This window comes from Syngnathoides biaculeatus, chromosome 8 (genome assembly GCF_019802595.1).
Source record: "Syngnathoides biaculeatus isolate LvHL_M chromosome 8, ASM1980259v1, whole genome shotgun sequence".
NCBI lineage: Eukaryota > Metazoa > Chordata > Actinopteri > Syngnathiformes > Syngnathidae > Syngnathoides > Syngnathoides biaculeatus.
In genome coordinates, this window is record NC_084647.1 from 3,370,775 (window position 1) to 3,386,531 (window position 15,757).

General features: G+C 42.9%; 1 protein-coding gene across 2 annotated transcripts in view; it reads left to right on the plus strand.

Annotated features, from left to right (window-relative positions):
- The window catches only part of zgc:153039 (uncharacterized protein LOC767698 homolog), an 86,789-nt gene that overhangs the window by 58,655 nt on the left and 12,377 nt on the right, over window positions 1-15,757 (plus strand). For both annotated transcript variants that reach the window (XM_061826882.1, XM_061826883.1), the window contains one exon: window positions 15,512-15,704. In XM_061826882.1, coding sequence (XP_061682866.1) covers window positions 15,512-15,704 — 193 coding nt within the window. The remainder of the gene's footprint in view (window positions 1-15,511; window positions 15,705-15,757) is intronic.

Sequence of the window (15,757 nt, forward strand, 5' to 3'; positions counted from 1 at the left end):
GACAGTGAGGCACAGTTGCACCTTTATTTTTGTAAGCAAAAGAACAAGTCCAAACCCCCCGCCCCCGCCACCACGAGCGGTGGAAGCGAATCAAGAGGCAATACACTATCTGCACCCACGGTTTCACACCAAACCAAAATCTTTACACCACAGCAAACAGAACAGCACAACCAGCAGACAACAAAACGATGAGCCAAGAAATAATTTACACAAAACATGCACTTCAAATGTTATTTTAATACACGTTTAGCGCCACAAAGGATAAACCTAAATAGCAACATTAGCTTAAAGCATACAGGAGCATCAACGCTATTTAGAAAGGTACCAGATAGGAAACGGAGTTCAGTGGTATGTATTTTATTGACGTACAGTATTTAACAGTGTAAATTGTGAGTTTGGTTGTACTTTAAGTATTTAACTATGCAGCTATACAATATAGCTGTATAGAGATACTAGCCTAAACCATACGGTAGCGTGTATGCAGGCTTTTTAAATACTTCAATGAAGTACAACCAAGTTCACTGTTTACAATGTTAAAAACTTCATTAAAGTACAACCGAACTCAAGTTTTCATGCATGCATCCTACCGTATGCTTTAAGTTAGTATCCCTATATAGTATAGCTACATTAATAAATACGTTAATAAAATACAACTGAACTCACTGCGTATATGGTATATCCCACGCCGCTTGCAACTTCACTTTGCTTACCCTGTTCATGTCGATGTCCAGCAAATGTTGTTTTTCTTTCACGGCGATTGTTTGTACTTTGTTAATTATACAATCCCTTATGTTATTCTTCCAACTTGGGCCACGTCATCTTGTTTCCATGGAAATTCAACTTGATCTTCTCAACTTGGCAAAGCTCGTTTTCCTACATCCTCAAGTTGAAGCAGACACATCCACATCCACAATCCTTCAGAAATCGTGCCGTAACTCGCCCAGGGCTGCCTCTTTCCTTTGTTTTTTATTTTTTCCCCTTTTCGTTGTGTTCACCATTTGTCATACATCGCACCCAACTTCACTTTTATTTTGTTTACGGCGAAGTCCAGCGAATGAATTTGTTTTTTTTTTTCATGGCGATCATTTGTTCTTTGTTAATTAATCCATTGCTCGTGTTGTTCTTCCAACTTGTGCCACCTCACCTTGTAGGCTCCCAGTATAACAGCAAGCTCCAATTTCATTAGCTGGGCTTATTTATTCATGGTGGTTGTTTGTTCTTTGAAAGCATATCTCTTTGTTGGTGCCATTTTCAGGGGACCTTAGCCAAAGCTGTGCTGTTTAGCAGAAAACACATACAGGCGTTATGTACCTTCTGGGGGGCCTGCCTTTAGCGTCCTCTCCATGCCCACACTTTCTCCTGTAACTTCCACATGCTGTCCTCTCACAGGTCTACTTTTCCTTTATATAACTAGTGTGTCAGCAGGAAATGCTTCCAGTCAGTTACAAATTTTGGAAAATGGGACACGTATAAGGCACTCTGCATTATAAGGCGCCCTGTCCGTTTTGGAGAAAATTCAAGACATTTAAGTGTGCCTTATAGTCGTGAAAATCCGGTAAGTCAAATCAGAAATGCAGGAACACACTTCAAGGCAAGACACATTTATAAACAGCCAAGTAACTATAAGTAATATAATCATGGGAGTTCTACTGACGTTCTTTTCCTCCACTTTGTGATATTGAGATTATTTTTTGATGAATTATTTTACATATTTATTTTTGCATTGATTATTGTATTTGAAAGGAGTGGGGCTATTTATTTTTAATGGGACTGCCTTTACAGTCAAACTAAACATGAAATAATTTACACAATGTGTATTTGAAACAAACACTTTGTTTTCTGCAACATTAAGGCCAACATACAATGCCGAAACATCATAGCCACACAGGCTAACAGTTAGCATCTACGTGGTGGTGTTACCCTTCTAGCAATGGGTATCGGAACTCAAACAGTGCAGCAACACGTAAACATTTTTTAATAGGACTTACATCTATGTATTCTTTGTTCTCTACAATGACCAATATTTCAGATGTACTGAGAAGCCAAGAGAGGAGCTGAGTCTACAGCACAGTACTTTATATCTGTATGTTTGTCTTATACTGAGCCTAGAGGGCCAAGGCATGCACAACAGAAGGAACTGTGCCGGTTAATCACTCACTTAGCACACACTCATGTCACTCACTGAACATACTTTGGCACTTATCACATCTGGACACACATCCATGTCAAAGGGTACCTGAGGGGCTGACGCAGGGTCAGGGTGTGCGGGTGTCAGACTGTTCGAGCACGTCAGTGCTGATTCCTGGTCCGAACGTGCTTCCTCTCCACTCTGCCTGCCCACTTGGATTTTAAATGCACTACACACAGTCATCTCCTTTTCCTTTTAATGCATCACATTTACACATCTCTGGAGTGCAGTGGGTCATGGGCGGAGAGGGTTTGGCTGTTAGGCAGTAGTGCGGGATGCCTTGCCTTTTCTCAGGGGTAGGACCAAAGGCTGCTAGTCGGGGACCTGGCCATCATAGTAACAATGGGAGGTGGATTTTACACTTAATTACATGCCGGTGCTCCTGAGGCTGGGCCCCCTGGACTGGGTGGCTCCTTGTCGTGGGGCCTTAACTTTCATGGCCCATGGCTGCTCCCTGCATTCGCACCCTAATCATTCTCTTGTCTGGTGGCCCTATCCTTTCCCATCAAATAGGGGACAAGCTCCCGTACTTGTGCTGGGCTGGGACTGGCCACATCGCAGGCCCTGCGTGTTGCATGGGGCTTCCTGTTCTCCTAGGGGGAGGGGTAGCGGAGTGTGGGGCGGTTCTCAGAACTGTGAGGGTAACGCTCTAATCAGTTATTCCACTGTGCCGCCCCTTATGTGTCCCCCTTCTTATATTCTTGTTCTGTAGACTTATATAATTCACTTAGTCAGTCCTACCACAATCCAGTTGTATACATGGGTTCACGATCCTTGTCTTGTATGCTTCTTCTCCTGTCTTGTCCTTTTCTTCCTTCACAGGGTGTAGCTCTACAGTCTCATGATATATTCATATTTAATGTTTCTTTGTTATAGATTGGTAATAATTTACTTTTGTAATTCATTTAAGAGTTAGTGCTTTGTCTGTCTTTTTTTCTCTCACACCTCTTGAAATTCAATTCTGTTTGACTGATCAACTCTAATCCTCTATAAAACTTCAATTAAAATATGAAGAAATCACAAAGGAAGCTCAAAAACTACGCTGTGAATGCAAATTCTCTATTCTGCTTGATCTAACAGCCTAACAGGACACCAAAACAATGAAAACAAGAATTAGTTGTTGTTAGTTACTGACACTTGCCCCTTATTATAGAAATAAACCTGTTTTGGATCATATTTAAGATGGCGGTGCACATAGATGCAGCAGCTCTGTGCTCTTTACTTCGGTGCTTTGTTTGGACATGTTTATTAGTCTGGAGATATGTTTCGTTCCCGTTCAGTGAGGTGAACAAAATTTACAAATGTCCCAAACTTCTTGTGATCGCTTACAACGAGAGATTTGTTTGGGCAGAGTTTATTCACTCCCACAACATGCTGGCAGACAAAGCAAGGATCCCCGGCTTCCCATGATGTCATTCAGCCCCTGGTAGTCAATGCAGGGATGCAGAGATTTAGCCTTTTTCTTTATGAAGAAGAAGCCTGCTCTGACAGGTGATGACGAGCGTGTGATGAGACCCTCTGCCAGTGAATCCTCCACATAATCCCTCATGGCTTGGTGTTCAGGCCCTGTAAGAGAGAAGAATCTCCCCAGCGGGGGGTAAGGTGCCAGGAAGTAAATCAATAGCACAGTCATACAGCCAGTGAGGTGGAAGGGAATTAGCCTTAGCTTCAGAAAACACCTCCTTCAGATCCGACAGGGTTCGCACGCGGCCCTAAAAGTCCCTAAAAACCCCCAAATTTTTGAAGGTGCATTTAGGGGCTCCTAAAAGTCCTTAAAATCCGCGAAAACTGGTCAAGCCCCTAAAAAGGCCTTAAATTAAAAAAAAAAATCAAAGGGAGGACCTCTACCACCAAAATTCTCCCTAAAAAAATAAATTAATCTTTTATTTAAAAAAAATAGCGATCCGTCTGGCGTCCAAATCAGCCGGAAATTGTCAACGGAAGTCACCGTGTTGACAACTAGTCGCCATCTTGTCGATATTCCATTGTTTGTTTCCGTGAGTAGGCATTTCACTTCATCTTCGTTACGACGTAGCGTAGTTCTTTCATTGATCCAACTTGTATCACGGGGAAGTGCATTTTTCAAGAAGCTTGGGTTGAAAGTAAGGAGTTTGGGAGCTGGGTTCGTCGAGATCCAAAAGATCGGCACATGTTTTACTGCCATCTGTGCAAGCAGAGTTACCAGCTTGAAAAGATGGGCGTCAAAGCGCTGGAGTCGCACCAGAAAAACAGGAGACACGCTGATTTGGCGAAGACTCTCTCATCTTCCATGGGTATGAATCTGTTTGGAAAATATCAAGATAGTGAAGCATCAGCTTCAGGCAGTGGTACTAGCAGTGCATGCGCACTAGGGATCGCAAAAAAACGCTTACTTTCATAACCGGTTTCAACCGAACAGCTGTAGCAAAAAAACGGTACCATAGTGGTGTTTACATAATTCACCCGCGGGACCTCGAGTTGTGGTGCGGGGTTCCACACGGGCTGTTTTGTTGTTGCTCTTCCGGAGTGACGAGTTCATAGAGTTTCCCCCCCGTTATGCGAGTAGTGTTTTGATGTCTGCCAATAAAACAAGTTAACTCCCATACTTTGGAGCATTTCCTCGATGCCATGATTGATGTTTCTTTGATTTTATTGAATGTTCTTCAACAACGGAACCGGGAGAAATGATTGGAAATTTTAACCGATTTCGAAAGTCCGATTACGGTTTTTAAAAAAAAACACGAAAACCGGTTATAACCGGTTATTTGTAGCCAGTTGCGATCCCTAATGCGCACCTAAAGTTGTCCAGCCAGAAGTCAGGCTTTATGAACGTAGTTCAATACACGAAGACGGACTCGTTAAAGGCAGAGATCGTGTGGACTTTAAAAGTGATCTGCAGCCATTACAGTTACAAATCTTGTGAAAATAATTCGCAAGTTTTTGCAGTCATGTTCCCAGACAGTGACATTGCTAAAAACTACCACTGTGGGGAAAGGAAGACTTCGTACCTGGCTACATTTGGCATCGCTGCCCACTTTTCATCTCTACTGCCTCAAAGCCAAAAAAGCCAGAATAGAAACTGACATATCTACGCTTATTGAGAAGGCTGACAGGCTGTGTGAGGAGGCAGAAGAAAAGAGGAATCTGAGGTTTATCACCGAGGCCAATACACTCAGAGGCAGAGCAAAGGACAAGAGAGCCTCTTTGGCACCTCTGCAGCAGCAAATAGAGGAGGCACTGGGTAGGCTCAAGGAGCTCCAGTAGGGGTGCTGAGACAGACATCAGTAGAAGACATTTGTGTATATAGTTGCAATTGTAGTTAGAATCTGTTTTTCTGTAGACTGTTATGTGAAGACATTGACAATGGTCATATCAATGATAACTATCACAAGGGGCGACAGGTGATCACGATCACAGGTACTGAGGTACTGGAACATTTGATGAACCAAGAACGGTTGAGGGCACCATTGGGTGAGTCTTTTTTCCTTACTCTTGATTTCCCACGTTGGCCCTAAATTTTTTCCGTGTCGGCCCTAAATTTTTTCCGTGTCAGCCCTAAATTTTTCATGTCAGCCCCTAAGAATGCCCCTAAAAAGCCCTTAAATTTTTTTGGTCAGACTGAGTATGAACCCTGTCCGAGTAGCAGCCAGAGACCGAGGTTTACTCTGGCTCCTGCAGAGAGTCCCGCAGAGGTTCCGAAGCGACCTGCGAGCCCTCCTCATAAGGGAATGTGAAGCGCGCGCCTCCGCATTTCGAACCCCACGCCTTGATTTGTCCGGATGGCCAGGCAATGAGAAGGTTATGTTTCCTGAACCAGGAACTCCCCAAGATGATGTCACTGCTTCGTGAATCGAACACGTGAAAATTCAAGCGTTCAGTGTGTGCGTCTGGGAACGTCATCTTTAAACTCTGAGTGCGGTGAATAATCTGGCATAAAAACTTGCCATTGGCTGCATAAGCGTGTCAGACGCTGCGTTCTAAAAGTCTCCAAGCCCAATAAGTCAATTACTCGCGGGTTCAGGAGATTGGCGTCAGACCCGGAGTCAATGAACGCCATAGTCGTGTATGAATGTTCTCCTGCGCTTAACGTCACCTGAGCATGGACCGCGTTGGGCTGTCCGTGATGTAATTCAGACTCACCATTGTGGATACCTTTGATGCAAGTCATACGGGTTTGACTGGGCAGCAAGTCACCAGGTGGCCCAGCCGTCCACAGTAGTAACAATGCCGGCGTCGTTGTCGTTCCTCCGTGGAGCTTCCTCCGCCATTCGAATGCGGAACTTGATGGCATAATATGCAACACTGCGGTGCCCCTACCAGAGCAAAATCAAAGCAGCGGATGCCTCACGTTACGGGGACGTGTATTGAAACACCTGCGTCATTGCACACACAAAGGAGGTCCAGGTGCTGCAGGTTTCAGCTCCATTCGGCTGTAGCCAAAGCCTCTGCTCTCCCCGTCAGGTGGGATATCATGAAGGCTATCCGGGAGCGGTCAGTGGGGAAGGCGGAGGGCAGTAATTCAAAATGGAGATCACATTGGACAAGGAAGGGTTTAATATTACCCGTGTCTCCAGAGAAACATTCGGGTCGGGAGAGTGGCGTACACACGCTCCGCTGGGTGTCCGTGACCGGCAGGGGAGCGAGCGCGGACGGACTTGGGCTCGGGGCGGCAGTGGCTGTCAGCAGACTGGCGCCAGCAGCACTGGACATGGACGTGAACCACGAGTCCAGCAGAGCACACAGCTCCTGTAACTGGTGATCATTTACCTGGAGAACGGCTTCCTGCTCGGCGATACGTCTTCCCTGGATATGCAAGGACTGGCAGATCGTATCTGAGTCTGCTGGGTCCATGTTATGGCCAGATCGTTCTGTCACGACCAGAACACGGGGTTGGAGCCAAATCCAAGACTCAAGAGAAGTAGAGGCAGTTCGGGAAATGTATTTATTCAGTCCAGTGTCGGGGATCGGGCAGGCAGTCAATGGGAGCAGCAGGAACAAGAACTTCAGCCATAGGAGGCAGGTCAGTGGGCAGGCAGGAGTCAGTACACAGGAGATCAGGAACAGAATTATTAGGGTGCGGGAACGAGGCATGAAGCAACGATCTGGTCAAGGCCAGAGCGTACGTGTGATTATATATAACTGGGACGTAATTACTAGAGATGAGGCGCAGGTGTGCAACTCCACCGATTGCGGCAAGTGTGTGACGCCTCGGGGACAGGTACGGCCAGGACAGGGACTGATGGGAATGTAAATGCTGTAATCTGAATCTTTGAATGAGCCATGTAACTTCAATGGATGACACTGATCTGACCGCAGTGCATACGTCTGATGTTGCTCACACGGGTCATAGGGAGCGCTCACGGGCTAAGTGTCTTTGTTCATGCACGTAAAGAATTAGAAGGAATGTTGGTCTTGACATTAATTTACGTTTTTATTTTCTAAACATTGGTATCAAAACAAGCGTGCTCCTAAACAATCAGTATTCACCCGGAAACAGGAAATACAAGATAACCGTACTGAGCACGTTCGAAAATTATGCCAAGAGCACGTTTCGCGTTTTTTCATGCACTGCGAACGCATTTACGTCAAAAGTCATCAACATCATGAGCCATGTCAAAGGAAATTCAGTTACACTGAAAACATTCCTGGGATACAACACAGGTAATGTTTCAGTATCTAACTATAATAAGTATGAGATTATGAATTTACTTTGACTTGATCTCAGTTCTAACGGTAGACTACTCTATCCTTATACAGTGGTACCTCGGTTTTCGAACGTCTTGGTTTTCGAACAAATCGGTTTTCGAACGAAAATTTTGATATTGTTTTGCTTATGTTTTCGAACAAAAATCGGTATTCGAACACCCCGACCAGCTGACCCATGACGATTTGTTATTGTGCTTTCAAACACACTCCCTCATTATTTTTTTTCTTTTCCTCCTCATTATTGCTTGTTTAAAGTTATTCTGCACTTTTGTTAATAAAAAAAAAAGGTTTACAAGGCTGGGGGCTGAGTCACTACAGATGCGGCAATGCACTCCCAGCCTAGCAGTAGATATACTAGATCACATTTGAAAAATGTATGGGTGTGGTCAGTCATGCCCGCACATATAAAGTTACGGGGGGGATTAGGGATGGAATCTCATGACCTTAAAATAATTTACTGAGTTGTTATACCTGTATGTGCCTGTTACCTAATACCATAATCATAGCGAGAAGCCACGTCTTGTGCCTGCTGGGAATACCCTCAATTTCAAGTTTCAACATCACTTGATCTGATACTCTTTTCCCCTCCAAAACATTCTTCGCCAGCTCTTCTTTTAAAATAACGCCTACTCCATTTCTCTTCCCATCTACTCCATGATAAAATAATTTTAACCCTGCACTTAAATTTCTCACCTTACTCATTTTCCACTTGCTCTCTTGGATGCACAATATATCAACCTTTCTCCTAATCATCATGTCAACTAACTCCTGAGCTTTTCCTGTCATAGTCCCAACATTCAAAGTCCCTACACACAGCTGTATGGTTTGTGCATTCCTCTCCTTCTGCTGACGAAGCAGCTTTCATCCTCTTTTTTGTCTTCGACCTACATTATCTAAATTTCTACCTAGGCCTCGCAGATTAACATTTCCGGGGGCGGGCGTAGGAAGCCTTGGCCATGACCTAACTGTTATGGAATTCGTATGATGAACGCTCATATATGTTTGGCACAGTTTTATGCCGAATGCCCTTCTTGACGCAACCCTCTGCATTTATCTGGGCTTGGGACCGGATGACAGGTAGCACAATATTGTGCTGCCCTACGGGCTGCAGATAGTCAAAAAGAAGAAGCAATCAAATAAACAAAGTCAGCACATAAGATGCACAATTCACATACTACCTAATCTATTTTAAAGTTAAGGTCAAATGAAAGCAATCACATAAACACAGTCAGCACATAAGTACACAAATCACATCCTATCTGTGTGAAAATAACTAAAATGGAAAACAAAAATTTCAAACTCAGAAATGATCATTTCCATTTTCAACTGATATTAGTAGAACATGATATAAAACCGTATTTAAAAATTTTCATCAATAAAAATTCTTCATCTGACAAACTTAATCTGACGTAAAGTTAAATGCACTGGCCTGTCAAGGAATAAACACGAACAGTCTTTACCCGCAATGTTTTGAAAGTGCTGAAAGTTCAGCGACCCAGTGTAACAAACTTTCTTGTCGGCATTCATGATGTATTGTGATCTAGTGTAATTTATGGCGGTATCTATTGTCAATCCATTGATGAAAACTACCAGTAAATGATCTATATCTCCCAAAAGTATGTAAAAGGGAAAAGTTTCAAACTTCAAGATAACACTGTACCACAGGGGAAAATGACCTTTCGCATTTAGATACTGTATATGGACAGACTAGTCTAACGTTAGAACGTAAATCAAGTCAAAGTAAATCACAATCTCATACTGATTATAGTTAGGTACTCAAACATTACTTGTATTATATCCCAGAAATGTTTTCAGTGTAACTGAATTTCCTTTGACATGGCTCATGATGTCGATGACTTTCGACGTAAATGCACTCTCAGTATGTGAAGAAGCTCGGAACGTGTGCTTTTGGCATAACTTCTGAACATGCTCAGTACGCTTAACTTAGATTTCCTTTTTCCGGGTGAATACTGATTGTTTAGGATCAGGCTTGTTTTGTTACCAAAATTTATGAAATAAACAATGATTAATGTCGAGACTAAATGAGCGACAAAATAAGCAATGTCTTTCAATATCTATGTATTTCTACTCATCAAAAATTTTACGTGCATGATTTTTCCTGCTCGAAGGTCCAAATTTGGGAGTGCAATGACGCGCGGGCGCATCCGTGCCCGTCAAATTACAGTAACTGAAGGCTACATGTTGTGACTGACAACACCATCAAGAACAGCTGCATCCTGATTATCACAGAATCCTGGCTTCATCCATTGATTCCAGAATCTGCAATTGAGCAAGCAGGCTACACGCTGCAGTGCCATCACAGGACCAGTGCTTTGTGTAAAATTGGATGTGGATGACTGTGCCTGTGACAAACACAGAAACTATGGACTTTCACTGCTCCCTGGACCAGGATTACATTAATGTTCATTGCAGACTCGCGTACCTTCCCAGAAAATTTACCGCAGTCCTGATCACAATCGTTTACATAGTCCAAGATGCTAATGCTAGTACCACAGCACTGTAGAGAGGGTTCTACACTACTGCCTCTGTACATGGTTTTCCAGTTGCACAGTAGCACAGAGGAAAGAGCTCCAGAGTATTATATGCACTGCCCAATGTATAGTTGGCAAACCTCTCCTTCCACTGGAGAAGCCTGACAGCAGACGTTTCAGATGCATTAAATGGCTCTCGAACAGACTCAAATATCCTTCTTAAAGCTGCAAAAATGTAATATTTTTCTCACCTCTCTGGTGCAGTATTCCTCTGGTGTATTGTTATTTTGATGCAGGTGCAATATTTTTCTGCTGTAGTATTTTTCTCGTGTCATGCCATTTTGGAGGCACTGTAGTAGGACTGCTGTTTTATATTTATCCTTTTTTTGTTTTTATTCCTTAAACAGCACCGAATGTCATCACTTTCATTTTGTTGTACCATTCTTTGAACAATGAAAAAAAATCTGCAGTCAATCAACTTTTGGTGGCCCTAACCTAACCTACCTGTTCATGAAATTAAAAGTTGTTTTCATGTAATTGAAAGTTACTTTCAAAGAATTTATGTGACATAACTACCAAACGTTTGAGTATGTGGCTTCATGAGTCTAGACGGCACAAAGCAATCATTGATAAAACATCGTAAAGGAAAATAAATGTCACATCAATAAAATAATGATTATGTGTGTTGTGAATATCATTATAGAATATAGCGTGTTCAGAAAACGTATGTGAATGCTATGGAATTTCTTACATTTCTGCATATATTGGTCATTAAATATATTTTGATCATCATTATGTCACAAGAGGAAACCGGGTCTGCTAAACGCATACCACATAAACATTCACGTGACAGGTGGTCAGAGAGAAATTGAACCATTGGCTTTAAAAAGTGGTTGACCCTCCTTTGGGAGGAATATCTAGATCCAAACTTTTCTCTTTGGTTGACGTTATTTCAGTTCAGACATGCACACAATGAAAATGATGAATTTTGAACCATTCCTCATTACAAAATGTTTGCACACACACATGCAGAGCAAAATTCCTGTCTGATCTGTACAACCCTTGAAGTCATGCCAGAGCATCTCGATCAGGTTGAGGTCAGGACTTTGGCTGGGACACTCCATAACACATATTTTCTTCCTCTGTGGCCATTTGGTGATTGTTTTTGGATCATTGTCCTGTTGCAACACCCATCTTTTTTTCAGCTTCAACTGCTGAACAGCTAATCTCTAGTTCTTCGGCAACGTGTCTTGCTAAACTACTGAATTAATTTTTCCATTTATGATAAACTGTCGGTGCTCTGATGCATCAAAGCACACCCATACGATAAGGATCCCTCCACCTTGCTTCACAGTTGGGATAAGGTTTTGTGTTGGTGTGCTGTGGAATTTTTCCTCTACACATCCTGTATCTTCCTCCCAAACAATTCAACTTTCATCTGTCCACATGGTGTTCTGCCATTCTTGTGTAATGTTTTACATGTGGTACATTTGTTGGCACGTGCCAGTGATTTCTTTGAGTCTTCAGTTGACATGCTATTTTTTTCCATTTTAATTTACAGTACCTTCTTAATCAAACATTCTTAAATGTTGGTCTTCTCAGAGGTGGCATGGTACACATGAAACTATTCTTCATGACAGGAGGCAATTATAACTTATTGAGTGTTTTCTAATGGCCACGATTCTAAACTTGTCAAAATGACTGGACTTCAAGTTGGCTCACACCTGACCCTCATTACCTCTTAGAGAATCCATATCCCAGAGTTTCACTTTCTTTTTCTATTCTGTTTTGAGAATGTTTACTTGTTATTTTCAGTAAAAAATATGAAATCTGTAAAAGCTGTGTCAAGCAAATGGTTGTAATTAAATAGTAAATAGTAGATGTATTATATAGGACTAGATGTTAACATCCCTTTATTCATGCATATTTCGATTCCTTAAGTCAACAACAGAAGATGGAGGGTTACAGACATTATACAACATAGGGAGCATGTTAATATAAAAGACGATTACTAACCGAAAGTGGCATGACAGAAGGTCAAAGTGAAAACCGTGACAGTAGAGGGGAATCCGCAGAAGGAAATTACCAAAAATAAACTAGAAGAATAAATTGTAACCTCCACAAGAAAGAAGGCCAAGAAGAGAAAAACACAGTACTTTCTACTACCACGGAGTAGATGAGAAGAGAAATGGAGTAGGGGTTATTTTAAAGGATGAGCTGGCTAAGAATGTCTTGGAGGTAGTATCAGATCAAGTGATGAGACTAAAATTTGAAATTGAGGGTGTAAAGTATAATGTGGTAAGTGGCTATGCCCCACAGGTAGGATGTGACCTAGAGTTGAAAGAGAAATTCTGGAAGGAACTAGATGAAGTACTTCTGAGCATCCCAGACAGAGAGAGAGTTGTGATTGGTGCAGATTGTAATGGACATATTGGTAAAGGAAACCGGGGCGATGAAGAAGTGATGGGTAAGTACAGCATCCAAGAAAGGAACTTTGAAGGGCAGATGGTGGTGGACTTTGCAAAAGGGTGGAGATGGTTGTAGTGAACATTTATTTCCAGAAGAGCGAGGAACATATAGTGACCAACAAGAGTGGAGGTAGAAGCACGCAGGTAGATTATATTTTGTGCAGACAATGTAATCTGAAGGAGGTTACTGACTGTAAAGTAGTGGAAGGGGAGAGTGTAGCTCGACACCATAGGATGGTAGTGTGTAGGATGACTCTGGTGGTGGGTAGGAAGATTAAGAAGACAAAGGTAGAGCAGAGAACCATGTGGTGGAAGCTGAGAAAGGAAGAATGTTGTGCGGCCTTTTGGAAAGAGGTGAGACAGGCTCTCGATGGACAGCAGAAGCTCCTGGAAGACTGGAATACTACACCCAAGGTGATCAGAGAGAAAGGCAGGAGAGTACTTGGTGTGTCTTCTGGTAGGAAAGGGGAAAAGGAGACTTGGTGGTGGAGCCCCAAAATACAGGAAGTCATACAAGGAAAGAGATTAGTGAGGAAGAAGTGGGACACTGAGAAGACTGTGGAGATGCGGAGGGAGTACAGTGAGATGCAACGTAGAGCAAAGGTAGACGTGGCAAAGGCTAAACAAGAGGCAGGATTTATATGATGACATGTACACCAGGTTGAGCACGTAAGAAGGAGAAAAGGATCTCTACAGGTTGGCTACACAAAGGGATAGAGATGGGAAGGATGTGCAGCAGGTAAGGGTGATTAAGGATAGAGATGGAAATGTGTTGGCTGGTGCCAGTAGTGTGCTAAATAGATGGAGAGAATACTTCGAGAAGTTGATGAATGAAGAAAATGAGAGAAGGAAGAGTAGAAGAGCCAAGTGTGAAGGACCAAGAAGTGGCAATGATTAGTAAGGGGGAAGTTAGAAAGGCACTACAAAGGATGAAACATGGAAAGGCAGTTGGTCCTGATGACATACCGGTAGAGGTATGGAAGCAATTTGAAGACATGGTTGTCGAGTTTTTGACAAACTTATTCAACAGAATACTAGCGGGCGAAAAGATGCCTGAAGAATGGAGGAAAAGTGTACAAGTTCCCATTTTTAAGAACAAAGACGATGTTCAGAGCTGTGGGATTTATAGAGGGCTAAAGTTGATGGGCCACACAATGAAACTATGCGAAAGAGTAGCAGAGGCTAGACTTGGGACAGAAGTAAGTATCTGCGAGCAACAGTATGGTTTCATGCCTAGAAAGAGTACCACAGATGAATTATTCGCCTTGAGGATGCTCGTGGAAAAGAGAAGATCCATAGGCGCTCCATTGTGTCTTTGTGGATCTAGAAAAAGCCTATTACAGAGTACCAAGAGAGGAACTATGGTACTGGATGTGTAAGTCTGGTGCGGCAGAGAAACATGTTAGAACAGTGCCGTTGGTGTGTCAGAAGAATTTAAGATGGAGGTGGGACTGCATCAGGGAGCAGCTCTGAGCCCCTTCCTGTTTGCAGTAGTAACGGATGGGCTGACAGACAAGGTCAGACTGGAATCCCCTTGGACCATGATGTTCGCAGATGGTATTGTGATATGCAGTGAAAGCAGGGAGCAGGCGGTGGAACAATTAGAAAGATGGAGACATGCACTGGAAAGGAGAGGAATGAAGATCAGCTGAAGTAAAACAAAATATATTTGCGTGAATGAGAAAAGTGGAGGGGGAAGAGTGAGGCTACAGGGAGAAGAGATAGCGAGGGTGGACGACTGAAAATATTTAGGGTCAACAATCCAGAGCAATGGTGAGTGTGGTAAGGTAGTGAAGAAACAGGTCCAAGCAGGTTGGAACAGCTGGCGAAAGGTGTCTGGTGTGTTATGTGACAGAAGAGTGTCTGCTAGGATGAAGGGCAAAGTTTACAAAACAGTGGTGAGGCCGGCCATGATGTACGGATTAGAGACGGTGGCACTGAAGAAATAACAGGAAGCAGAACTGGAGGTGGCAGAAATGAAGATGTTGAGGTGCTCGCTCGGAGTGAGCAGGTTGGATAGGATTAGAAATTAGCTCATTAAAGGGACAGCCAAAGTGTGATGTTTTGGAGACAAGATTCGAGAGAGCAGACTTCGATGGTTTGGACATGTTCAGAGGCGAGAGAGTGAGTATATTGGTGGAAGGGTGCTGAGGATGGAGCTGCCAGGGAAAAGAGCAAGTGGAAGACCAAAGAGAAGGTTGATGGATGTGGTGAGGGAAGACATGTTGGGGTTAGAGAGGAAGATGCAGGAGATTGGTTACGATGGAAAAAGATGACACGCTGTGGCGACCCCTAACGGGAGAAGCTGAAAGGAAAAGAAGACCTACTAAAAAATGGCCGGCGAAAATAGCTATTGGCGGGATGGCATGAAAGTTGGAATGCACGAGAGTGTAACAAAATTTTCAAGAAGGCAAAATGTAAGAAGTTCACACAATTTTCCCTCCCACTGTACAAATCAATTAGAAAAACAGCTTCAATTACTTACAGGAAACCATGTGTAATATATTTGTTCTTGTTGTTACTGACTTAATTCCTGATTCATTCTGAAAACAGGTACATATGTTGAAGAAGAAATATAATATTTAAAGACGAAAAATGTGAAAATTTAAAGAAGCAATGATTAAGAAAATGGTAATTCTGGTCAGACTAAGAGGGATCTTACTTTCTTTCCTTTGCAGGCCCACATTTCGTTACTTCACATGGCATACGTGTGTGTTGGGCATCGTAGGCTGTGCTGTCATGATGTTTCTCATCAACTCAATCTATGCCTCGGCCAGCATCGCTTTCATGTTGCTGCTGCTTCTGCTGATTCACTACCTCAGTCCAACCTCCAGCTGGGGCTACATCAGCCAGGCTCTCATTTTCCACCAGGTTTGAAACACACATACACACACATTCAAACAGTTTCATGCAGCATTGCCTCG